A 27,616-nucleotide genomic window follows, 5' to 3' on the forward strand; every position below is an offset into this window, starting at 1 on the left:
ATGACACTCTGAAAGGGTGTAGTAGAGGTCTATTCATGGTTCACGTAAGGACTCCTAATCCCTCTAACAGGCTGGTTGTACTCATCTCTCTGTTATGGTGAGTAAGAGTATACAGTGTCATGGTAAAAGCCAAGGATGTCGGGAAAAGCTGGCTGAGTCCCTTCAACAGCATATGGTTCTACAGCCATTGTGTCATCTCAGAGACAGGTCTCCAGACTTTATCTGGGAAAATGCTTCAGAGTTATTTGTGTTTCACTGTTGCAAATCAGAGTAGTGTATAAACCACAAATGCACATGATGCTATGATTGGATTTTCTGAAGACTAAGGTTAAGTGGTATTGTATAGGACCTCTTTAAAACATGGACTTATGGCTTTCAATTCTCCACTGAACTGATAAGCTCACAAAAGCATACACATGCAGGGTTCAGAAATAGCTTTTATTTTTTATTCTGTTTTGGTCAGTGCTCATATGGCAAAGACTCCTTTTTATGCTTTAAGGGGCTGTAATTACAAAATAAAAATAAAATAAAAAAATCACAAAAAGACTGGCCTATATCTAGTTATGTCATTTTTAGTTTTAAAACAATACATTATTCTACTCTAAATGCTAAAAATTAAAATGAAAAGTGCTATATATACATGTGCCAATTCATTTATTTGCATTAACTTGTTAAAATGTTTAATTCCCCTTTTCTGATTTCAATTAGCATTGTGCCTTGCACTAATACAGTAACTGCACTATGTAAATGTACAGTTGTGCATTTGTGCACATTTTATTTTATGCTTTTTATGAACCTTAAATTACCCTGCAAAACTCTAAAATAAGTTTTTATGAAAAATAATAGCACATTACAGCTTCAAGGCCTCTTTAACACATTAGATTCTGTGAATCTCACACATATGCCTACATAGTCTAAACAATATATACACATTTTTGGTTCTGTAGTAAATTATAAAATAAAATAAGGCAATTCAAACACATGAGCTGTACAAATGAAAGAAGTGCATTAGAAAGATGGAGAATTATACACAATCCTTTACCACCATTACAGGCGTGTATATCAATTCATGATGCCAGTCTATATTTACTTTATTATATATGATATACTACCACTTTAAGAACCTTTAACATAATTATTGTTTTCAATCAAATTTGAAGCAAAGGTATTTATATATATATATACTGTACTAACCATGAATTACATTTTATGTTATTGCATAGGAAATGCATACAACTGAAAAAGTACTGAAATGATGCAATATTGGCTCAAAAACATGATGAATTTAACAGATTCAGCGTACAGTATTTTACAAACATTTAAAGGGATAGTTCACCCATAAATCAACATCCTCTCATCATTTACTCAACCTCATGTCATTGTATGGACCTACAGAGCTGAAATATTCTTCTAAATAAATCTTTGTGTTCAGTAGAATAAAGAAAGTCATAACCATCAGGAATTGCACGACGGTGAGCAAATGAGAATTTTCATTTTTGGGTGAACTATTCCTTTAAGGGGTCATGTCATATATTTTTATCATTTCATTTTTCCCCCCCCTGAGGTCCACTTATATTAGTTTTCTCGAAAAAAGGTTTTCATGTCTATTTATAACCTTTTCTCTAACCCTCAAAAAAAAAAACAAAAAAAAAAAAACTATTTTGTGCTGCTCTGCCTTTACGACTTTAATGTAAATGCCCTCTTTGTGAGTAAAATTAGAAACAGCACTCTGCTTACAAACAAGCTGTTTCATGAAAAATCTGTGCTTAAATGTGACGCTTAAATTGTTAAGGTCTTTTTGTAGGAGGAAGCACACTGAACTCTTGTTTTTTTTTAAATATCAAGAGCAATTCCATTTCTCATGATATGACCCCTTTAATACAGGTATAGTATTGCATTGAGAACACATAAAAGCACTCCACTAAGCCATATACACTGGCGGCCAAAAGTTTGGAATAATGTACAGATTTTGCTCTTATGGAAAGAAATGTGTACTTTTATTCACCAAAGTGGCATTCAACTGATCACAATGTCTAGTCTGGACATTAATAACATGAAAAATTACTTTTACAATTTGTAATTCAGAACTTCTTCAAAGAGTTCTCAGCAAACAATCCTCCACGTGCCAGCTTTGCAGATCCTTGACATTCTAGCTGCCAGTTTGTCGAGATACTCAGGTGGCATTTCACCCCCCACTTCCTGTAGCACTTGCCATATGTGTGGCTGTCTTATCGGGCACTTCTCACGCACCTTACAGTCTAGCTGATCCCACAAAAGCTCAATGGGGTTAAGATCCATAACACTCTTTTCCAATTATCTGTTGTCCAATGTCTGTGTTTCTTTGCCCACTCTAACATTTTCTTTTTGTTTTTCTGTTTCAAAAGTGGCTTTTTCTTTGCAATTCTTCCCATAAGGCCTGCACCCCTGAGTCTTCTCTTTTCTGTTGTTCATGAAACTGATGTTGAGCTGGTAGAATTCAATGAAGCTGTCAGCTGAGGATGTGATGTGTCTATTTCTCAAACTAGCGACTCTGTCATACTTATCCTCTTGTTTAGTTGTACATCTGGCCTTCCACATCTCTTTCTGTCCTTGTTAGAGCCAGCTGTCCTTTGTCTTTGAAGACTGTAGTGTACACCTTTGTTTGAAATCTTCAGTTTTTTTGGCAATTTCAAGCATTGTATAGCCTTCATTCCGCAAAACAATGATTGACTGACGAGTTTCTAGAGAAAGCTGTATCTTTTTTTTTTGCCATTTTTGAACTAATATTGACCTTAAAACATGCCAGTCTATTGCATACTGTGGCAACTCAAAAACAAACACAAAGACAAAGTTAAGTTTCATTTAACGAACCAAATAGCTTTCAACTATGTCTGATATAATGGCAAGTGATTTTCTAGTAACAAATTAGCAATTTAGCATGATTACTCAAGGATAAGGTGTGATCAGCTGAATGCCACTTTGGTGAATTAAAGTACCAATTTCCTTCCAAAACAGCAAAATCTGTACATTATTACAAACTTTTGGCCGCTTTTAGTGTAAATACCACAGTTTATGCTCATAATTGACTCGGATTTGCATAATAGATTTTAAATGCAGCATACTGGTGATTGGTCAATAAGCAATAAGCTAATGGAATTTGCTGCAAGTGTAATATCATTTTGATGTTTTGTTAAATGAGTGACAATGACAGAGGGCATCAGATGAATTGACAAAAACCTTTTAAGGCAAGTCTGTCCACTTAGTGGCCATCTTGGTAATGTCCCTGGGCATCTATTCTCTATGCAGTTAATGAGCATAAAACTAAAGCTCCTATCTTCTTGAATGGGGAAAGACTGAAATCTCCAAAACTGTTTGTCAAGATTACATTTTAAGAAAGTTTTTCAAACCAGCAATAAAATAAGATATCATAAATTTAGCTTCTTATAAACTGTATTTTTTCAGGCTGGCCTACTTAATGTGCATGCATGTTCTGCTTTATGATCTAGAGTAAACAAATGCTACCAAAAAGACTCTTTAAACTGAAAGGAAGAAAGGATCGTTACGATTTCTCCCATTAATTTTTCTATGAGTCGCATGTCTCCATCTATAATGTTTCTGGGTGCGTTCAAAATAAATTCTTGTTTGGGTTTCATTTCTAAGTTGAATAAATGTTGTATTTGATAGAATGTGTAAATCACTAGGGTGTGTATAACTAAACCAAACTAGACTTGACCCCTAATAAGCATTGAATCTTTTACCTAGAAAATATATGAAGCAAATAAAGTAATATAATAAATAATACATTTAGTCATTCTCAGTTACAGCAAACAGACAAGTTTATGGTGTTGCAATAACTCAATCTGTTAAAGTTTTGCAGTGTTCTACTGAGAGGTGTTGGCTTCCAGTGAGAGTGCTTTGTGTGGCTCTTGTCAAGTTCAATGCTGGTTACGTTATAAATGCAAAATATAACACATATTTGCTCCACTGGTTATTTGTTTACCAGTATCTTACACTGCATATGATTCAATCTCTCTCTCTTCCACAGATTCACTCACTCACTCAGCCCTCTTATAGGCTAATGCAGGTCACTGCGGCTGTCCTTTCAGCTGCTCCTTAAGGATGCCAGTCTCTGTGGCTCTCCACACATGCAGGGCACTGCTGCAGGTAAGGAAGAGGAAGATGATGAAGGCTATGGGAAAGCCCACAGTGTCCACCATGCCCCCAGCAAGGGCACTAAAACTCAATTTCCCCAGGACCTCCAGAGTGGCCAAAAAACTGTAGTGAGTGGCCTGAAGATAAATAGGGACAGAGAGAAAGAGAGAGGTTGAGCATTACCTTTTGTCTTGCTTTGAATGATTAAATGCTTACATTTTTATTTTTATTATAGAAAAGTAAAGAAGGGACATAAAATGATTGAGGAGACAGAGGGGAATGTGAATGGTACATATTATAGGCTAGACTTAAACCTGCAATACCAATCAGAGCACCACAGCTTTAACATGTGAAGAGCACAAACACTTTCTATTGCACCACAGCTCCAACAGCCTGCTTTAAGTGTAGATTGCTCTCCTCATTTTTAAGAAAGCCCTGCTAGATTTCAAGTTACCCAAAATACAAAAACACGAGTACTGACTAAAACTAAAACAAGGGCACATGTTCTAAAGTTCCTTGGCTGGCTTTAATCTAATTGACTTCTATTTTTTTAAATGGTTTTCAAATCCTCTGATAAGCCTGCACAATATCTGACACAATAAATACATACAGAGATGTGACACTGGTCTAATGCTGCAACAACTAATCGATAAAATCGTTACTGATTTGTCAGATATGTGCGGCACGCACAGAGAAAGTCTGTCAGTGATGTCACTTTACAGTAGTGAAAAATACATTTGCATGATGAAACTAGTTTGAAAAATGGCAGAGACAAGATGAAGCGGAAAAACATGACATAAGTTTTTCATGCAAGGTTAATCACTGCAAAGATCAAAAACACACAGTTTATTTGATTTACAGTGGCTATAAAAAGTCTACACACCCCTGTTAAAATTGAAGGGTTTTGAGATGTAAAAGATGAATCCAAGATAAATCATGTCAGATCTTTTTCTACATTTAATGTGATATTAACCAGCACAATTCAAGGAACAAACAAATAGAAACTTTTAAGGAAAAAACAATTAAAAACTTAAAATTACCTGGTTGCATAAGTGTGCAACCCTTTTATAATAAGGCATGTGACTCTGTTTGGAATTAACCAATCACATTCAAACTCTTACTCAAAAGTAATTATAATCCTCCGGTCATCAATTAAGCGATGCTGATTAACCTTGAATAAAAATCAGTTGTTTCTGTAGGATTTTCTTGGCATCTTATTGGTTGCATCTTACTGCTGAAGCCATGGTCCGCAAAGAGCTTACAAAGGATGTGTGGGGTCTCACTGTGAACAGGTACCAATCAGGAGAGGGGTACAAAAGAATTTCCAAAACATAGATGTGCCATGGAACACCGTGAAGGCAATCATCAAACGTGGAGAAAATGGGGTACCATAATAGCATTCCAAAGAAAAGGGCGCCTATCAAATATGTATGAAAAGGCAGGCTGCCAAGAGGCCTACAGCAACATTTAAGGAACTGCAAGAATATCTGGCAAGTACTGGACAATCGCTGCATATGATGACAATATCCCTTATTCTTCATTTGTCTGGGTTATGGGGTAGGGTGGCAAGATGGAAGCCATTCCTCACAAATGTTGCCAAAACATTTATTCAATCACCCAAAACCATGTAGCAAAATATTTTATTGTCTGATGAAACCAAGACAGAACATTTTGGCCATCATTTTAAAAGGTATGTTTTGCACAAAAAAAGACCGCTCATCACCCAAACACCACCATACCCATGGTGAAGCATGGTGGTGGAAGCATCATGCTACAGGCTGCTTCTTTTCAGCTGGGACTGGGGCACTAGTCAAGATAGAAGGAATCACAGATAGTGCCGAATACCAGTCCATTTTGGCACAAAACCTGCAGGCCCCCATTAGAAAGCTGAAGATGAAGAGGAATTTCAACCTTTGGCACGATAATGACCCCAACCACAATTTTAAGTAAAAAAAGGAATGGCTTCTGAAGAAGATGATCAAGGTTTTGGAATGGCCCAGGCAGAGCCCAGACCTAAATCCAGTCGAAAACTTGTGGAATGACTTGAAGAGGGCTGTGCACAGGAGATCCCCTCGCAATTTGATTGATCTGGAGCTTCTTGACAAATCAAGATGTGCTAAGTTGATAGACTCTTATTCATAAAGACTGGCTGCTGTATTAACAGCAAAAGGTGCTTCAAACAAGTATTCGTTGAGGGGTGTGCAATTAGGCTATTGTAAGTCTTTTATTTATTTATTTTCCTAAAAAAAAGTTTCCATTTGTTGATCACTTCAGTTTGGTTGACTGCATTATCACATTGAAGGTGGAAAAAGATTTGACATGATTTATCTTGGATTAATCTTTTACATCTCAAAAACCTGCAATTTTAACAGGGGTGTGTAGACATTTTATAGCCACTGTACTTCATATTACTTAATATAACTGACTATTTGAGTTTCATTTATTGAAGGCCTATACTTCAACTTCACAAAAAAACATTTCAGTAGGTGGATCATATAGACATGAGCAGTCTGAATGCCTCTCTCCTGGCAGGATGTAACAGACAGTCTCCATACTCTTCTCCTAAAACCAAGCATACGGGATGGGAAAGCAAAGCCAAGTTCATTCCTTCACAAGGCCAAGTTAAGTGAAGAACCTTTATTCCTACAAACTTGTTTAAGGTGTTCTGTTTCTCCCTCAGGGCCTTTTCACAAACATTCACAGTATCAGTTTTCGGTAATCTAAAACCGCCTTAAAACAAGCACACACAAACACTCACTACAGTATGTATGTCATAAGAACATTTCAAATTAACCTACAGTTAACAATCATCCTCTTAGTTATTTCCTTCTGGATGTGAATCTTAAGTTTTTAATTGCTTAGAGACCAAGGGAAAACATACCAGCATTTTTTATTGTTTAATGAGTTTAGCAAGTGCCATCAACTCAGCATGTCCTGAGTTGATGGAGTGACAAATAGCTGGGAGAGTAGTAAAAGATGACATGCAAGCAGCACAGGCCCATTTAAAAAGGACAATACAGTTGTGTCAAAGATGAACAAGGGAATGAAATAAGAGAACATGGGAGGGGAGAGAAATAATGTAGATGGACAGTGAGAACTACCTTTTATCATCTAGCAGACACATAAATAAACAAAGAGTAAAATAAATAAATGAAATAAAAAAAAAAAAAAAAAAAAGAGGTAAATTAGGCAACACAAGATTAGGGGGATAAAGTTGAGAGAGCTGATTATTGTGAAGAATAGAATCGGTACAGATACTGTAGATCCAAGGTTCCCACCCTTTTTGACCAATACATTTCCATGACTTTTCCATGACCTTGTGATTACTGGATGCAGATTTAAAAAATAAAATAAAAAAAATCATTTTGATTCAGACCGATTTGCTAATGAATCACTTGACTGATTTGTGAACCATATAAAACAATTCATTAAAAAGAACTGACTCAAAGAACAATTCACTGACATATCAGGTATTACCATGACTTGCGATTAAGTTTTACTCTTCACAAGAGCAATGCATTTCTTATGATATTTCTTTTGAATCTCTGTGATTTTACTTATTTACATGACTTTTCTAGACCTAGAAAACACCATTTTAAAATTCCCTGAGATTTCCATGTTTACCATAACCGTGGGAACCCTGTAGATCATTTTGATAGACACATGAATGTCTTTGGTGAAAGTACTCGAGATCTCCATTCTAGAAGAGAAGGAACCGGGTTGAGGCAGACTTGAACTAGTGTTGCCTGCATGAGCACCATGGCTCATTCAACTGTTAAGCCATGGCTCCAACCAGAGATGTAGTTCTGACAATTAAAAAAGGAATCAAATGTCAAATCTAGAGGCCTATTAGCATAAATGTGGATATACTTTATAATCCGTATGCTTTGTAGGTGATTGATGAGATGTGTTTGAAATCTGTTGCCGTGCGGAGCTAAAAAGAGTGTGAGATGTGCTCAGTTCTCAGAGTGGAACTGTTGACTGACAGCTGAATGAGCTCTTGACTGCTGTGATGTCCTCATGTATGTGGCAGGCACGATACACTGAGGCTTTCTGCCGCTTGAGGCTTGTTGCGAGTCTCTACCTGTCAACAACTATCAAAAACTGTAAGATGTATTTTGTGTTTCTTCTGAGCTCGGCTGGCAAACTGAAGAGAAAGCAATAGACTTTTGTCTCCCAAATGTTGTTGACCTCAGGTGAACACGTGTGATGCTGTTAAGAAGTTTGCTTTTATATTTCATGGAGTGTAAAGAGGTGTGGCAGTGTTTCCTACAGAATTCAGTTTTTTTCTACCATACATAGATATATAAGAGCTGTCAAAATTAACACTTTAATGCATGTGATTAATTTAAAATGTTTAACATGCATTTTCCAATTTTCACATTAGATACTGACATTTTATTCAGCTCCTTTATGAACAATGGTTGGAATAAAATCTTTCGAAGCATCAACTAATGATTACCAGACAATTCGGATGAAGTATAATTACATGGGCAGTACCAGTGCTTAAAGCAGAACAATAGCTTGGACATGTTTAGAATGGCACACTACCATACTACTCTTTCTATTTCTGCCACACACAGATAATGTCTGACAGAACCAGTTAGAGTAGTATGCCATTTAGAACTCGCCCATTCTCTGGGTTTAAGAGATATAATGCCCATTGCAACAAATACTCAACGTATGGGGAATAGTTATTTCATTAAATCGACCTCTAATTTGGACTTTGTCTTAATAACATTTAGTGTTACTTAAATTGTTGCTATTTTAATGCACTTCTACCTTTATATCTGTCCTAAAAAGGAAATAAATGCACTTTAACAGGAACAAAAATGTATCTATAGAGTAAATTTTCAGCACTTTCAAAATCTACGATTAATTGCAACTCTGAAAAATCATGTGATTAATCACGATTAAATATTTATTGTGATTAAATATATAAATATTGACTGACGGAACTAATGCAAAAGACTTAGGAACATAAGATCTTTCACAAAAACATCTGTGTTAAGATGGTTATTTATGTCTTCAGCTTTAGTGTCAATAGGAAATATGAATTTTAGACTTCCAAACATTCCTTTTTGCAAACAGAATAGAATACGTAGAAGAACAGGGAGCCCTGCAACAGATGGCATGGCCCCCACAGAGCCCCCCACTGAACATCGAGTCAGTTTGGGATTACAAGAAGAGACAGAAGCAATTGAGACAGCATAAATATATAGAAGAACTGTGGCGAATTCTCCAAGAAACTTGGAACATCCTACAGTTATCTGCCAACAACCAAGAAAAACTAGGTGTACCTAGGAGAATTGGTGCTGTTTTGGACTTGGTATGACATTAAAGGATCAATAAAATCTATTAAGAAATGCCAGTATTGGTATTTTATTGGTGTTTAGTATGAATTTGTAAATTGTTTAATTTACTGTTAATGTAAGTCGAGGGATATTTCAGACATTCTTTATTTGAAATTAAGTCAAATAATAACACGCTGTATGAATACAGTTAGTAACATACCTTTACACTGGTGACGATGAGATTTCAGGTGAATGTACCTGCATGCTCTTCTGTAAGTGATCCCATAATTGTTTGTGTCTTTGAGTAATTGATTATCACTGAAGATCAGCTCATAAGGATCATTTGTTTGAGATATAGACACCATAGTTGCATGGAATGTCTGCATGACCCAGTGCAGACACGAACCCTGGTCCCCGTGATTCAGTAGCTCTTAGATGTCACAAGCACAACCTACTGCACCATGACTCTGACGTACACATCTGTTTATGAGCCAATGAAGACATATGTTTCAGTACCAAGTTGTTTTAACTCTTCACATCGTGCCACTTGAGATTCAGCAAAATAGCAGACAGGAAACAATGAGGTGCGGTTAACTGAAGAGGGTGGGGTTTGATACCTGTATGCTCTCCTCGGCTCTCTGCGTGCAGTTCATCATTGTGGTGAAGGTGAGAGTGGTGATGAGACCTGCGATGAAATGCTGCAAACTCAGACTCAATATTGCCATACCTAAGAGAGAGGAAACAATATACACAAATATATTTATACACAATATACCCAGTAAAATGCATATACTCAAACTCACTCAGGCTCAAAACTGTCATAATTGGTTTAAATGAATAAGAATAAGAATCAGCTTTATTGCCAAGTATGCTTACACATACAAGGAATTTCTCTAGGTGACAGGAGCTTCCAGTGTACAACAATACAAAAACAATACAAAAACAGCAGCAAGACATAGATAATAATAATAATAATAAAAATACACATATATATATATACACACATACGTATATACACACACAGACACACACATACATACATACATACATACATACACACATACGAAGTGCAATCTAATACAAATCTGTTATTTGTTATGTACAGTGCTAATACAAATCTGTTATGTACAGTGCAAATGTTTTTTTTGTTTTTTTTCCCCAGAGGAATGAAATGGCAGAAGAGGTTGGATGTGTTGGGTATATATAAAAAAAAGACTAAACTGTGTATTGCACATAGTTATTGCTCAATGGGGCAATTTAACCGTTCATGAGATGGATAGCCTGATGGAAAAAACTGTTCCTGTGCCTGACGGTTCTGGTGCTCAGAGCTCTGAAGCGTCGGCCAGAAGGCAACAGTTCAAAAAGGTAATGGGCAGGGTGAGTGGGGTCCAGAGTGATTTTTCCAGCCTTTTTCCACACTCTGGAAGTGTATAGTTCTTGAAGGGGGGGCAGGGGGCAACCAATAATCCTCTCAGCAGTCCGAACTGTCCTTTGTAGTCTTCTGATGTCTGATTTCATAGCTGAACCAAACCAGACAGTTATTGAAGTGCAGAGGACAGAATCAATGACTACTGAGTAGAACTGTATCAGCAGCGCCTGTGGCAAGTTGAACTTCCTCAGCTGGCGAAGGAAGTACAACCTCTGCTGGGCCTTTTTCACAGTGGAGTCAATGTGTGTCTCCCACTTCAGGTCCTGTGAGATGGTAGTGCCCAGGAACCTGAATGACTCCACTGCTGCCACAGTGCTGTTTAGAATGGTGAGGGGGGTCAGTGTTGGGGTGTTCCTCCTAAAGTCCACAATCATCTCCACCGTTTTGAGCGCGTTCAGGTTATTTTGACTGCACCAGACAGCCAGCTGTTCAACCTCCCTTCTGTATGCAGACTCATCATAATCTTGGATGAGGCCGATGACAGTGGTGTCATCTGCAAACTTCAAGAGCTTGACAGAGGGGTCCTTGGCGATGCAGTCATTGGTGTAGAGGGAGAAGAGTAGTGGGGAGAGCACACATCCCTGGGGGCACCAGTGCTGATTGTACAGGTGCTGGAAGTGAGTTTCCCCTGTCTCACAAGCTGCTGCCTGTCCGTCAGTAAGCTGGTAATCCACTGACAGATAGACATGGGAACAGAGAGTTGGTGTAATTTATGCAATCCCATGTTGACTGCATCATCCACAGACCTGTTTGCTCAATAAGCAAATTGAAGGGGATCTAGAAAGGATCCAGTGATGTTCTTCAGGTGGGACAACACCAGTCACTAAAATGATTTCATGACCACAGACGTCAGGGCGACAGGTCTGTAGTCATTAAGTCCTGTGATTTTTGGTTTCTTTGGGACAGGAATAATGATTGAGCATTTGAAGCAGCATGGGACTTCACACTGCTCCAGTGATCTATTGAAGATCTTTGCGAAGATGGGGGCCAGCTGGTTAGCACAGGATCGAAGACACGCTGGTGAGACACCATCTGGGCCTGAAGATTTCCTCGTCTTTTGTTTCCGAAAGATGTGGCTCACATCATCTTCACAGATCTTAAGTGCAGGCTGAGTAGCAGGAGGGGGGAGGAGGGGGGTTGCAGGAGGTGTTGGTGTTTGTGTGAAGTGAAGGTCAGAGTGGGTGTGGGGTGTGAGATTGGGCCTTTCAAATCTGCAGTAGAACACATCCAGGTCGTCAGCCAGTTGTTGGTCCACCACAGGGTTGGGGGTAGGAGTCCTGTAATTTGTGAGTTGTTTCATGCAACTCCACACTGATTCAGGGTCGTTAGCTGAAAACTTGTTTTTCAGCTTCTCAGAGTATCTTCTTTTAGCCACTCTGATATCCTTGTTCGGTGTGTTCCTGGCCTGATTGTACAAGACTTTATCCCCACCTCTGTAAGCATCCTCTTTGGCCTGGCGAAGCTGCCTGAGCTCTGCTGTAAACCACGGTTTGTCGTTGTTGAACTTTAAATAAGTCCTAGTAGAAAAGCACATATCCTCACAGAAACTTATATATGATGTAACAGTATCTGTGAGCTCGACAAGATTGGTCTCTGCAGCCTCAAAAACACTCTAATCAGTGCAATCGAAGCAGGCTTGTAGTTCCCACTCTGCTTCATTGGTCCATCTCTTTACAGTCCTTACTACTGGCTTGCTTGATTTTAATTTCTGACTGTAGGTTGGAAGAAGATGAACCAGACAGTAATCAGAGGGTCCCAAAGCTGCTCTAGGGACAGAGCAATATGCATCCTTTATTGTTGTGTAGCAGTGATCCAGTATGTTCCTGTCTCTGGTTGGGCATGTAATGTGCTGTTTGTTTTTGGGCAGTTCACGTGTGAGATTTGCTTTGTTAAAATCCCCAAGAATAATAATAACTGAGTCCGGGTATTGTTGTTCCGTGTCTGTGATCCGATCAGCCAGCTGTTGCAGCACTGTGTTCACACACGCGTTTGGCGCGATATACACACTCACCAGAATAAACGAGGAAAACTCCTGTGGCGAGTAGAAAGGCTTACAGGTAATAAAGTACGCTTCCAAATTAGGACAGCACATCCTCTTTAACGTTGTTACATCTGTACACCAACTTTCAGTGATGTAAAAGCATGTTCCACCGCCTCTCGTTTACCTCGTGATCCGCTCTAAACAGCTGAAAGCCCGGCAGATGTAACGTGCTGTCCAGAATGGCTTCACTCAGCCAGGTTTCTGTGAAGCACAAGGCAGCAGAGGTTGAAAAGTCCTTGTTTGTGCGGGTGAGGGTTTTGTTAGGAAGAGAGCAGAGATTTGCAAGATGAATGCTCGTTAGGACTGTTCGAAAGCCGCGCCGACAGAGTTTGACCAGCGCACCGGCTCGTCTCCCTCGCCTGCGTCTCCTGAACAACAAAGCCACACCTCCAACGGAAATGTCCAGCAAAAAGTCTGAATATTCAAAAACCGGGAAAAGACTGTCTGGTATAAGCTGTCGAATGTTCAGCAGTTCGTCTCTGGTAAAACTGACTGGAAAAAGATTACTAAACACAGGACAAACAAACAAAAACAACAAAACAATAGGAGCGCTCCACACCGGAGGCACCATCATGAGAGTATACAGATGAAGAAAAAGAATGTGCTTATTATAATACTGCACAGAGCTCTCCCAGACTTTTATTCATGCACTCAGCACAATACACTTTTCCTTGGTTTTGCAGGCTTTGACCACCAGTTAGGGGCCTTTCAGACCAGACATGTCCTTGTTTACAAAAAAGCTAGATGCAGCACAACAAATAAAACAAACTGCAGGTGTCTCAAAACGTGTTTTTTTAAAGGTTGAAGTTCTTTTAACGTGACAGCATCTAAGACATACAGTATATGGAGCTCCTGTGCGAGACGCTGAAAAAAACAGCATGACATGACGCAACGGTCAAATACGTCTAGCCCATGTTTACATAGAAAAACAATTAAAAAACAGCTTAGATGCAAAAATATGTTTGGTGTGAACAGTCCCTTATACTGTTAAATCTGTAAGTCTCCCCAATTGACGCTTAGAACTTAGAACATTTTTAACATTTAAAAGTTAATTATTTATTTTACTTCTTTAATGTCCACACAGCTCATGAAATACAGTGGTAGAGATAAAGCCACTCAAAAGCATGAATCTAAAATCAATCATTACCAGAGGCCTATCTGCAAAAAAATCATGGAGCTTTCACATCCAGCTCTGTCTGAATTATTTACTGGAAATGTTTAGTTCTGCCTAACAAGACTTCTCCATTACTTATCCAGGAACCACAGGAAGGAAAATCAGCTCTTCTGAGACAACCAGTCTCATACAATATTGAAAAAAAAAAAAAAATTCTGCAGAACTTTATCATTCTTTTTTTTTTTTTTTTTTTTTTTGGAGGGGGGTTAGGTGGAGTGTAGAGTAGCTTTGTTCTGTTTCGTCTGGGAGAGCGGCAGAAAGAGAGAGGGAGAGAGAGAATAAGAGATGGAGAGATGAGGGAGTTGTCAAACAGAAGCTCGCTGACAAAAACATCTCCACTAAAAAGCAGCGACTTCCAGTGGCAGAAAAAAAATAGAGTAAAAGAGCTAAAACGCAAGAGTTTCCCTATTTCCTTTTTCATTTTCATTAAATAAACATTCAAAGCACCTGTGAGAGAAAGAGACAGCTTGGGAAAGAGAGACAGAGAGGGTTTGAATATGGGTTTATTCATTTATCAAAGTGAGCATTGAGAATATTCCATGTAAAAAAGCATTAGCTTCCACATATGGAGACAGAAGCGCAAATCCACTTAAGCAAGTCAAATTGGGAGACTGTATGTTTGACATAACTTCTGTATGATCACATCTATACAGCTTATGCATAGACATTGTGCTTGCAATGTGCTGAATCCAAGCATTGGCATGGTGAAGAAGGTTATCAGAACAGCACAGGAGACTTACAGAACGGAAGATCAATGGACAAAAGGCAAAAGGAACAATTCCTTAGAAAAGAGACATGGTTAAAAAATAAGATTTTTTTTCTGCTGGCCTGGTTGGGCCAGTACATTAATTGATATTTAATAATCTAATAATATCTAATGATATAATATAATAATTAGGGCTGTGAATCAATTAAAATTTGCCTAATTAAATCACAAAGTTTTCTGTGATTTCTTGTGATTAATCATGGTACATGATAATTAAAACAAACATTAAAATATCATTGTAAATATATATTAGTCTTTACGCTGTCTCAAAAACTTGCAAGAAATTGGTTAATCATCATTTATTTTAATTATTTTAATATGTACATGTTTTTCGGTTAGTGTCACTGGTAATTAGACTAATTTTTACATATATCAGTCTCTGATTCAAATATACACCGATCAGCCAAAACATCAAAACCACCTGCCTAATATTGTGTGGATCCCTCTCGTGCCATCAAAACAGCACCAACACGCATCTCAGAATGCTATTCTTCTCACCACAATTGATCAGAGTGGTTATTCGAGTTACCGTAGACTTTGTCAGTTTGAACCAGCCTGGCCATTCTCTGTTGACCTCTCTCATCAACAAGGCATTTCTTTCCACAGAACTGCTGCTCACTGGCACCATTCGGAGTAAATTCTAGAGACTATTGTGCGTGAAAATCCCAAGAGATCAGCACTTACAGAAATACTCAAACCAGCCCGTCTGGCACCAACAATCATGCCACGCTCCAAATCACTGAGACACATTTTTTCCCCATTCTGATGGTTGATGTGAACATTAACTGGAGCTCTTGACCCGTATCTGCACGATTTTAAGCACTGCACTGCTGCCACACGAATGGCTGATTAGATAATCGCATGGATGATTGTTGGTGCCAGATGGGCTGGTTTGAGTATTTCTGTAACTGCTGATCTCCTGGGATTTTCACACAAAACAGTCTCTAGAATTGACTAAGAATGGTGCAAAAAAACATCCAGTGAGCGGCAGTTCTGTGGACGGAAATGCCTTGTTGATGAGAGAGGTCAACAGAGAATGGCCAGACTGGTTCGAACTGACAAAGTCTATGGTAACTCAGATACAATTGTGTTGAGAAGAACAGCATCTCAGAATGCTATTCTGAGATGCGGGTTGGCGCTGTTTTGGCAGCACGAGGGGGACCTACACAATATTACGCAGGTGGTTTTAATGTTGTGGCTGATCGGTGTGTGCATACATGCCAAAAAATCAGTGGACATTCTGTAATTAAAAGTTGGGCAAAATCTTCAGCTGTTTTCCAGTGGACTTTAAGAAAAATGGGCAGATTCAATTCATATCAAGCTTTCTTGGCAAGATAAACTTAAGTGTACATTGCCAATGCATTATTAATAGTGCTGTCAGTCTATAAAAATGTTTAAATCACATTTTTTTTTTTTTGTTTAAATCGCGATTAAATCATAGATTTTGAAAGTGCTGAAATTTTACATTATAAATGCTTCTTTTCCTGTCAAATTGCATTTATTTTCATCTTAGGAAAGAAAACAAAACAATGTAAATACAATGCTTTATTAACATTTTCCAAACAAAACCTTCCACAGTATAAAGATAGAAATGCACTGAAATAGTACCACTTCAAGTAACATTAAACATTTCCCAAAGTCTAACTGGGAGGCTGACTAATTGAAAGAACTAGTCCCCACATAGGTTGCATTTTCTTTCCAATAGGCATTAAATCTCTTAATCTCAAAACTCTTACAATCTGCCAGTAGACTGTCACTATCTGCTTTCCTACATCAATTGTGAAGCTGCATTCATGATTTGCGTCAGGGTGTCAACGCCAGTGCTGCTTTCAACTCCACATGAAAAGCGCTTGCAGACAACAATGTCTCATTCTGCGTTTGGTGATAGTTAAGACTTGATGTGCTTCTGTGGTAATTAAAATGCACCTTACATAGGTCCCATCTGGGCTTGTTTTGTACATCAAACAGCATTTCTCCATAATTTTATCACAGAAGCGTTGTTGTGGGTGTGTGCAGAGATTCTTTTATTTATTGAGATCACAACCTCCACAGCTCTATCATAGGAGAGAGCATAACGGTCAACTAACGTGTTACGACAGTACCGCCCACAGAATGTCTATGGGACCACTGTGCTCTCCCACACCTGCCGCGTAATGAATAAGCATGCACTGCTCCACACATAGGGTCTATTACAAAACCTAGTAAGCTTCCTCTGGAGGCAGCATTTTAATACATCATAGGCGCGTTCCCGATGCAAAGGCAGTTCCAAAACTTAGGTATCTTAATCATTCTGCCTCATAAGATACCTACTGCTGCTAGATACTGCTAAAAAAAAATTTTTTTTTTTTACATTTACATTTATTTTGAATGCAGTCAAAAAGTAACAACTGTCGAAAAAGGCTGTTATTAAGTTTGATAATGGAACATGATAATAAAATTATATTTACCATTTACTGTATTTGGGTTAATAATATAAGCAGTAAAGACATTGTATATCTGATAATAGTTTTCATCATCATATGCCACATTTCTCAGGCTTAAAAGTGTTTTAAGTGTATGAGGAAGTGTATTCATCAACCTGTTAAATGTCATCATACAGGCATATTGAATCAATTTCAAAATTGTTTTTCTGAAAATTCAGAAACAACCTACATCTCTTTATAATAGCTTTTATATACATCAACAAACATTATTACATTATATAGTGCTTGAAAAATTATTAAAACTGCAGTGCTGCCCATATCCAGCATCAAAATCTGCTGCTCGAAAAAACCCGGAAGCACGGTTGCCGGTAGTGTGACGCGGAGAGTAATTTCATCTATTAATATATGCAATATTACCAAGTTAAATTTCCCAGCACTAATAATAATATTTAATAAACTTTATTTTTATATAGTGCCTTTAAAAGGTACAGTAGCTTCTCAGATCAGTACATGCTTTGCCAATACTTTCACTACCCCAGCTACAAAAATTATGTATTTTATTTTTAGCACCTTTTTTTTTTTTTACATTTGTCAGAATTTTTGTTTTTTTATATTTTTCATTAAACATTAAGACCAATGGAAGATGAAGGACTGTTTGGAAAACATGTTTGGAAACAATCATTATTTTAGTAATTCCATTTAGTGACATTAGTGGTGGTGAAAACACTCACCTCATCTTTAATTTGCAATAATAATCGGAAAATATAGCTGCAAGCAGCGATGACGGGCCCAAGCACCATGGGTCCGTTTCCACCCAGTGGCTTTTGGAAAACAATGCAAGGTGAACACATGCATTTGGCATTTGACAATATTCTAAACAGGACTATTTTAAATTCTGTTATAGAAGCCACACTTCCTGCTGCCAGGTGGTGGTGCTATGACCATGACCCAAAATAGTCACATCCATGTGATTAGCCCCCAAGACTAAACATACATTTCAATTTTGATATAAATCACACATTGCACACAGAAAATGAGACACTTCCTGTTTCCCATTTTTCACCATTAATTTAATGCCTCGCCATGGCAACACTGTTCGATATATAAAAAATCTGTTCACAATTTAGCATCTTCAATGTCTTGGCATAATGTTATCTAAATGTGGTGACAGTCTCATGAATCCCCTAGGAGGAGTATTTGAAAGTTCAGAGACTGCAATATTAAAAAAAATCCAAAATGGCCAACTTCCTGTTGGGCAGAGCTAATGACTATAATTATAAAAGTTGTTTGGCTTGATGAGAACTATATATGTACCAATTTTGGTGACTGTAGGTGAAAATGGGGGGGCTACAGAGGCCGTCTAACACAGCCATGCGTGAGCTTTTGCCCAGCCCTAATGGCCAACGACTCTGATGTGTGTGCAAAATGTCATGAAATTTTAAGCATGCCAAGTGCCTCAAAAACACCCAAATATAGGAAGTAATAATAACAATTAATGTGTTGCCATGACAACACTATTTAAGATATCAAATATCCCTTGACAATTTTACATTAGCAGTGTCTTGACATTATTCTAAATTTTTTTTGAAGCAATTCATATATACATAAGAGGGCTATTTCAAAGTCTGTTAAAAGTGCCATACTTCCTGCTGCCAATTGGTGGGGCTATGACCGTGACCCAAAATAGCCATATCCATGTGATCAGCCCCATTACCAAACATACGGCTGAATTTTCATCAAAATCACACAATGCACACAGAAGATATAAGGCACTTCCTGTTTCCCATATTTCACCATAAATGTATTGCTTTGCCATGGCGACACAGTTCAAAATATAAAAAACCGTTCACAATTTGTCAAAACGTCTTGGCATAATGTTTCACAAATTTGGTGCCAGTCACATGAATACCCTAGGAGGAGTATTTAAAGGTTCAGAGCCTGCGATTTTCATCAAATCCAAAATGGCCGACTTCCTGCTGGGCGGAGCTAATTACTGTATGAACGTTTTTCGGCTTTATGAGAACAATATATGTACCAATTTTGGTGATGTAGGTAAAAAAATGGGGGTGATACAGATCCCCCCCTTACATGCCCATTTTCAACGGGGCACTACACTCCGTACTTTCAGTGCTTGGGCCCTAATAATAATTCTTAGATGAACAATAGAGCCTCCACACTTTCAGTGCTTGGGCCCTAATTATACAGCTATGAAGTTACTCCATGACAGCTATAAATTCATTAACTTTTGCTGAATATCTATGGCATATGGGAATTTACTAAGAATTATTCTAACTTCACAAATAATTGTCACAATTATGATATCAATAGCCTAGTTTCCATCCACGTTTCGCGCTATTTTGTTATCGACAGTAAAAATGCGTAAAAAAAAAAGTCTTCTACCTGTTTCCATTCAAATTACCTTTTATCGATAAAAATGCTGTGTGTGATGTCATGCCTAAAAAAACACTTTGTCGCATAAATTTTGATTTATCGCAAAAGAAATCTGCCCTTAAGCCGTTTCCATTCAGAAATGTGTTTCTCTAATTGTGTACCTTTCGCCTCCCAGATGTCCCTAATTTTTTTCTCCGAAGTTTTGATAAAATGGGGAGAGTATTGAGACAATTCATTGAAATTAGACAGCTTACTGTTATTTTAATTTCACAAATAAAAGCAATCAAAAGACGGAATTGTAATCAAAAGGGAGCTGTTGCCCTTCTGATATTGGTCCTGATGCGTAGGTTGCCACCGGTTCCAACCCAAAAGCGAATCATCATGGCCCTGTTCAAGCTGGCAACCTGCATCAAGTAGTGGAGGAAACTTTCTTAGTATAAGGACCATCCATCAATGTGTATATGCTTGTGTGCACAGCTATTAAAGAAAAATGTATGCGGTGTAATATCAGGGTTTACATATAATTTTTTTAATTAATTTTTAAATTTTTAAATTAATTAATTAATTTTTTTTTAATTAATTTTAATTTTCTTTATTTATCACACATTATACATTTTTGCACATATATGGTGAAATTCTTCTTTTTCACATATCCCAGCTAGGCTGGGGTCAGAGTGCAGGGTCAGCTATGATACAGCGCCCCTGGAGCAGATAGGGTCAAGGGCCTTGCTCAAGGGCCCAACAGTGGCATCTTGGCAGTGCTGGGGCTTGAACCCCCGACCTTCTGATCAGTAACCCAGAGCCTTAACCGCTGAGCTACCACTGCCTATATGATACATTCCTGATATTCAACAGGCTATTTTGAACAATCATCTGATCTAAAGCATCGCCATCACAACTGCTTTATGTCCTGCATATTTGTCCAGCAACTTTTAACGACCACCTGAACTTGATTGTCATCTAAAATTAATTTTAGCATCATAATGCAATTTACATTTTCTGAAGAAGTTCAGCAAATGTGATCCGAGGTAAAGAGGGTTAGATTTAAAATATTTTAAAGTTTTAAAATGTTCAAAAGCTCATTTTCTGAAAGTGAACTCAGCATTGGACAAATAGTTCTGATAGTTTATAGTCTTGAAAAAAAAGTGTAGAACATTCCGAGAAAGTCATTCAGCTGACTTTTTTCATCCACAGGACAGGGTAAGGCTAATTTAAGTTTGTGTAAAGAAAAGGCATATATAGGTATAAAAATATTATAATTAATTATTTTATTTAATACTTTCTTCATTTGGTAGGCTAATTTATTTAATTTAATACAGGGAATTTTGCTGGCATTTTTTCCAAAAGTAAGCTAAACAATAATTTTATAGAATTGGGCTATAAGTAAAAGCACACTGATGATTTTCTCCTAGTATTGTGTATTTATTTTTAATTTAAAACATCTTTGTGCATAGAAATTAAATGTTTTTTGTTTTATGGGCTAATTCCATGACTGCCGTCTATTATTTTGAATGGTGTGGAAAAGCAACTTTAATAAATAAACGGATGGATTAAATTAATCGCAAAAAAGTGGCCATTAAATTGATCTCCGTGCACTTGACAATATGCATGATACGAGATATTTGTATTGGCACTCCTGGAAGTGTCATGTTTGCAGCATCGGATCTGTGCTATGCTGTTAAGATCAATCCATAATCATGTACAATAAATTGGCTTTCAAGGATGTACACTACCGTTCAAAAGTTTGGGGTCACTTGCCTGAAATGTTTCTCATGATCTTAAAAACCTTTTGATCTGAAGGTGTATGCTTAAAGGTTTGAAATTAGTTTTGTAGACAAAAATATAATTGTGCCAATATATTAATTTAATTACAAAACGTACATTTTATTTAAAAATAAAAAAAGTTTTTGAAATTGATGACTTGGACCGAATAATTAAGAAAAGCAGCCACTAAGTGCCCAGCATATAGATGGGAACTCCTTCAATACTGTTTAAAAAGCATCTCAGGGTGATACCTCAAGAAGTTGGTTGAGAAAATGTCAAGAGTTCATTTCTGCAAAATCTAGCCAAAGTGTGGCCACTTTGAAGATGCTAAAATATAACATAGTTTTAATTTATTTTGGATTTTTTTAGTCACAACCTAATTCCCATATTTCCATTTCTATTATTCCATAGTTGTGATGACTTTACTATTATTCTAAAATGTGAAAAAAATAAAAATAAAGAATGAGTAAGTGACCCTAAACTTTTGAACAGTAGTGTATACCTTGTCGTCATGATTAACATAACGATTAGGATAAATTCTGTCATGTGACTATATTTTTGCGTTAATGCCAATTTTCTCAAAAGTGTTTCCAAACCAGTTTTTCGTGACATCTGAAGTATCGACAAACGAGAGGTTATGCGCTAGAGTTAAACGGAAAAATATTATGTGGACATTTGTGAAATTTTAGCGGTAATTTTCCTTCAGCTTTATTTTGATGCACTAAAACTTTTTTCGCAAAAAATCCTTGGATGGAAATGTAGTTAGAGTCAGCCAGTAAGACAACTTTACCTTGGTGACATTTAAATCTACATAAAAACACATACAGTATTTGATCGTATACGATCAACAAACTTAAAATGTTCACTGTGACAAGGCAGCACTGGCCTGTTAAGACAAGTGACAATTCTGTCATCTGGCCCCGAAACTCTCTCAGGCCATCCTTATTCTTAAGCCCTGAGAAAGCATGTTGTTCTCAAAATACAGCGAGATGAACCTGATCTGTATGGCATCCATATGAAAACTCTCTCTTTTTATCACATTCTGTTGTTTAATGCAGCGCTGGGAGTTTTATTCAGACACACGTTGCCTTAACACCTGTTTACTCTGTGAAAGGTGGTGAAATGGACACTTTGGTCCAACAGTGGAAAACGCTAGAAACTGGAGATGGTCCTGTGGATGCTTAAATGTAGGGGATCAGTTGAAAGCTCAGCAAAGAACAGGCCTATTTCACTTCTATATATACATACAGGTGAGCTATTTGACTCTTTAAGAACACACTGTACAACAAGAATTACAAGGTAGAAGTGATCATGCTTTGAAAGCACAGAATACTGCCTATGTACTGAAGTGTACAGTGTACTGTTTTTCTTTCCTTTTATTTATTAATCAGTGGACTAAATGTGATGTGTCATTTCTGCAACACTAGCGACACCAAAAGGAATTGCAAAAATAATGACTGCTTCCAACAGGGATGCATGGTAACGATACTGTGCACATGTACTCAAATACAAAAGAATGATACAGATGCAGTGTATGTAAATTGCATAAATGTCGCCACACAAATAAACACCTGCAGCAGAACAAATGTCAGCGTATTGGAGAAATTTAAACTATTCCTTTAACATCAATGTAAACAACACTACATCTCTGAGCCAGAAGAGGTGTGTGTGTTTGTGAATTTCTCACCTTTCATCAAGGGTGATGGTTCCAGCACAACAAGCAACGAGCTCTGGAGGACCATACTAAGAGTCCGCATCATAAACACACGTCTCATCAGCATACCGATACTGAAAACATAAAAGAGAGTAAGTTCATATCGACTCAGACTCCACTAATACATTATGATAAATACAATGACAAAAGATAAACAAAATAGTTACCACGACAAACTACAAACTTAAAGATCAATCCTTGGAGGATGTTAATGAAGGGCAGAGATAGAGAAACACTCCTCGTACACATGCTTACATCCAGTGGGTTTGCTTAGACAATCTAATTGATTCTTCTATTAGCAGTTAAGGATCCCCCAGTGAACTTCCTTCACGGCATAATCAATAACGCAACAAGATCCACAGCCCTGGGCCGATTAACCTCCTGCTAATTAGTGACCATCACACACCTCTATTAGAAACACAAACATATAATATTTTTTTGTAGCTCCTATTAGAACACCCGGAGAGCCCTGTCAATCACACACAGGATTTGGATCGAAGAGGGAAATCATGGTTTCTATAGCCTCAAATGACATGTATTAATGCTTAAATCAGTCAGAGAGCATGCTTAATGCTTTGACCATTTAAAGAAATATTCTGCATTCAAATTAAGCTCTACTGATAGCATATAAATTGCTTAAATCAAATATGGCGTCCAAGTCAATAACATTAAACCCCACTGGTTCTCATCACACCTCGACTCCAAACTTCATGTCGCTCATTTGGTCAAAAGACATGAGAGAGATTGATGTTATCAATGCAGATGCCACATTTGATTTCAGCGCATTATATGCTGTTAATAGAGCTTAACAAATCACTTTATTAATGATTTTATTTTATGTGAGCGTGAATAACGACTTCAAATGATTTCATTCTGTTCATTACACAAAGTGGTCATATTACTTCAAAAGACTTGGAATAAAGTGCATGAGTTGAATTGATTACTTTTGTGTTGGTTTTATGGTAGGGCTTTTCTTTTAGCTTCACAGGGTGAAAGCCCTGCAGCTTTTTAAAAAGTTACCTTTTGTGTTCCATGAAAGAAAGAAAGTCATAGGAGTGACATTAGGGTGGGTAAATAATTACAGATTTTTCATTTATGGGTGAGCCCGAAACATTATTTAAGGATAAAACAAGTATGTCCTTTCCATGTGAACAGACTCTATGGCCCCTAACAGAGAAAGAGAGTAGAGAAAGAGAGAAGGAGATGTGGGTAAAGGTCAACTGGACGTTAAATGAAGAGTGACGACTCATCTGTCATCTTAAACCAGCCTATTAGATCTGGATGAACCCAGCCAACAACCGCAGCACACAGTAGAGGGTCAGACAGAAAGCCAATCTGCCATCACTCTCATGCAAACAGCCTCCCTACATCCACTCAATAACACTCTTTCATATTTTCCTCTAATGAGGAGACAGAGAGAGAGAGTTGCAAGAGAAACAGGGAGACTTAGAGAGGAAAGGAGAAAGTGAGAAAGTTAGAGAGAGAAAGACAGATAGAGAGAGAAGGGTGTGAGAGCATTGTCTAAAACAGGCATATCACACAAGCAGTTAGGCCCGATAAGATGGCGATCAATGTATGGGGGTAAGTTTTTTTGGCCACTCAAGCATTTCAGATGGGGCCAGGATCCTTCCAAATTAGCTTTTAGTGGCCCTGAACAGACAACGCCAGAAACCCAATCTGTGGGAAGCAAGGCCTGAATGCTCGACTGTGTTGAACGAATGAGCCCACTGCGTGTGAAAATGTACATTCCTCCACATTCACTAACATTGCCTTTAGCATAGAGAGGGAGAGAGAGAAGGAGAGGTAAAATAGAAAGAAGAGAAGCAGAAGAAGGGATAGAGGAAGAGGTGAGAGAAAGCGAGAGAGCGAGAGAGAGAGAGAGATGTGAGAAAAAGAAAACGAGAAAGCGCACACATTAAACTCTGACTATGCACTTTTAAACACACACATCCCAAAAGAAAGTGTGAAGTAATTTGTACAAATATTAATTTACACACAAAATGAGATGTTCATTTCAGATTCTGGAAACTTGAAGGAATATTCCAGGATACATATGACTTGAGCTTTATTAAGAGCATTTGTGGCATGCTGTTGATAACCACAAATCGATCACAACCCTTAGCTTGAATTGTCAATTTTTTTTAAGAAAATAGCAAATATGCATGGATGAATCGTTCACAATAAGACCAGTAACATGCATTAAAGTAATATTCCTGGTTCAATACAAAGTTAAGCTCAATCAATAGCATTTGTGGCCTAATGTTGATTAGCATAAAGATAATTTGGAGGGTTTAAAGGCAGAAATGTGAAGCTTATAATTTAAAAGCACTTAGATTAATTCTTCTGTTAAAACTCATGTGTTATTTGAGCTGTAAAGTTGTTTAAATCGTCATTTTTATAGTCGTTTTAGAGTTTGACACTGTCGTCATGGCAACGAAGTTGTTAAATTGGCTATAACTTTACACAGAAAAGGTTAGAAAGCGATTTTATCACACAAAAATCATTGTAACATGCATATTGTTTACATCTTGTTGCTCTACTTTTGAAACAGAGGGTACTTTAACATTTACGGATTGGCCACATTCACTTCCACTGTAAGTGCAGCACTGTAACTCAGATTTTTTTTTTTTATTAATAAAGGAGGGGCAAGTCAAAATGAACTTATGTAGTAATCAATATTATGTCACAAAGGCTGTCGATTGAGCTTAACTTGTACTGAACCTGGAATATTCCTTTAATAAAAACAAATGGGGTAAATTTTGATTTTATGCCGACTTTAAGAAATTACGACTGAAATTTTACCATTTATACTATAATTATATTATTATTATTATTAACAAGAACAAAATTACAAATACAAATTACTATAATATTTGACTAAGTAATGCAACATCCTTTCACAACTCAAGTAAACAAAAGAGGACCATTAAAAAAAAATCCATTCCACATTCCAGGTTCACATACAATGTGAAAAAATAAATAAAAATGTGCCAATAGAACTGGCTTCATGTTCACTAGAGATTTTCACTGGAATTACTCTTAATTTTGCTGTTGTATTTTCCAGCAGAGTGGTTAACAATATGTTGTCTTAACAGGCTACACATTTTTTATGTAATTATTTTCTGTCTACTCTATTTTACATCAAATGAAATATGTAGTTACTTCATACTTCATGTCAAATATGAAGTATATAATTTAATCTTAAACTCTGATACATGACTGGATGTCAGCCCTGAAGCCTGACTTTATGCAGGACTTTTTACTGTACCTATTTTTCCTCTGAAATTCTCCCTATTGCTGTTCTTTAAGCATCCATACTCAGAGTCAATACCGCTCCAGGAATATGTGTGACTTAAACTGCTCCTGGAACTATAACACATGAGATATGTGTAAAACTGGTCTCAGATCAGCGGACAAGGGCAACGTATCAGTGAAATGAATATACATCTATTCACACAGCCAACCTTATGCATCCTAGAGGCCTTTCAGCTCTCACCTGATCCTGCTTTACTCTGCTTCCACAAAAGGCTCTGTTTACTTCCACTGCTATCTCTCTATCTCTCTCAAACACTCTCTCATCTCTTTCTCTCTCCTTCTTTCGCGCCTGGGGCTGAGATGGGTGGAGAGACATAGTGAGAAAACACATAGAAAAGAAAGGGACGTATTTGTTTCACAGAGAGATGGAGGACCAGAGAAACTGATAAAGCAAGAGGGGTGATGCGGCTTTGAAAAAGGTGAGAAGAGGAAATTTGAAAAACAAAGTCTTCTAGCACCATTCTGCAACATTAATGGCGAAGCGTGACTGGCTGGAAAGGGTGTTACAGTTAGAATTGAGTGGGTGGACCAATTGTTTTATTATAAATAAACAAAACACTACCAACCTGTACTGAGAGAGTAAGAAGCCCCCGATTGAAGAACCACAGATGGAGAATGCCATGGCAACCATGCCGTTCCAGACCCCCAGCTCTCTGGCCGTCATGTGGTGGTCCAAAAGGAAGAGTGGAAACATGGTGATAGCCCCTTGTTCACCTTTACAGAAAATATAGGATTACATCAGCACACTCACAGATCAACTACTATAAATGCTCTTTCCTCAGAACAGACTCATGTGTTTTCTGAAAACTTCATAGTGTGGAAACAAAGAACAAGCTGAAAGCCAGAAAAATTTACCAGACTATTTCAAATGTGCTGGATTCATAACATGTTGCATCAGACCCTTCTCAAAACTTGGCTGCTGGGTTAAACTCCTGATACTGATTTCAGAGATTACAACACAAACTTACCAAAAAATAAAACACTTGTTATCTGAGAATAGGGGAAAAAGAGCCGAGCACAGGTCGCATTTTTCACACTTTACAATTTAAAAGTTGTTTATTTGTGCCTGGATTGCCTTCCAGTCATTCTTGTTTCAGAGAGTTTTTCACTTAAATTTAGACAAATGTGACAGAAGCTGCAAGAGAAAACACTGCTCTTACTGCGCTGACTCCTG

General features: G+C 37.6%; 1 protein-coding gene across 2 annotated transcripts in view; it reads right to left on the reverse strand.

Annotated features, from left to right (window-relative positions):
* Positions 1-419: 419 nt before the first annotated feature.
* mfsd3 (major facilitator superfamily domain containing 3) overlaps positions 420-27,616 on the reverse strand; it is a 40,718-nt gene continuing 13,521 nt past the window's right edge. The window contains exons 3-7 of one of the 2 annotated variants that reach the window (XR_007894800.1): positions 27,009-27,156; positions 23,101-23,201; positions 10,043-10,152; positions 9,646-9,905; positions 4,146-4,268 (exon numbers count right to left, since the gene is read on the reverse strand). Coding sequence is in view for 1 of the 2 variants with exons in the window: in XM_051673419.1 (XP_051529379.1) it covers positions 4,065-4,268; positions 10,043-10,152; positions 23,101-23,201; positions 27,009-27,156 (563 nt within the window). In the remaining variant the exon portion in view is untranslated. Of the gene's footprint in view, positions 4,269-9,645; positions 9,906-10,042; positions 10,153-23,100; positions 23,202-27,008; positions 27,157-27,616 lie in introns of both variants that reach the window. The other variant, XM_051673419.1, reaches the window with a different exon arrangement.

Source organism: Myxocyprinus asiaticus, chromosome 3 (assembly GCF_019703515.2).
Source record: "Myxocyprinus asiaticus isolate MX2 ecotype Aquarium Trade chromosome 3, UBuf_Myxa_2, whole genome shotgun sequence".
NCBI lineage: Eukaryota > Metazoa > Chordata > Actinopteri > Cypriniformes > Catostomidae > Myxocyprinus > Myxocyprinus asiaticus.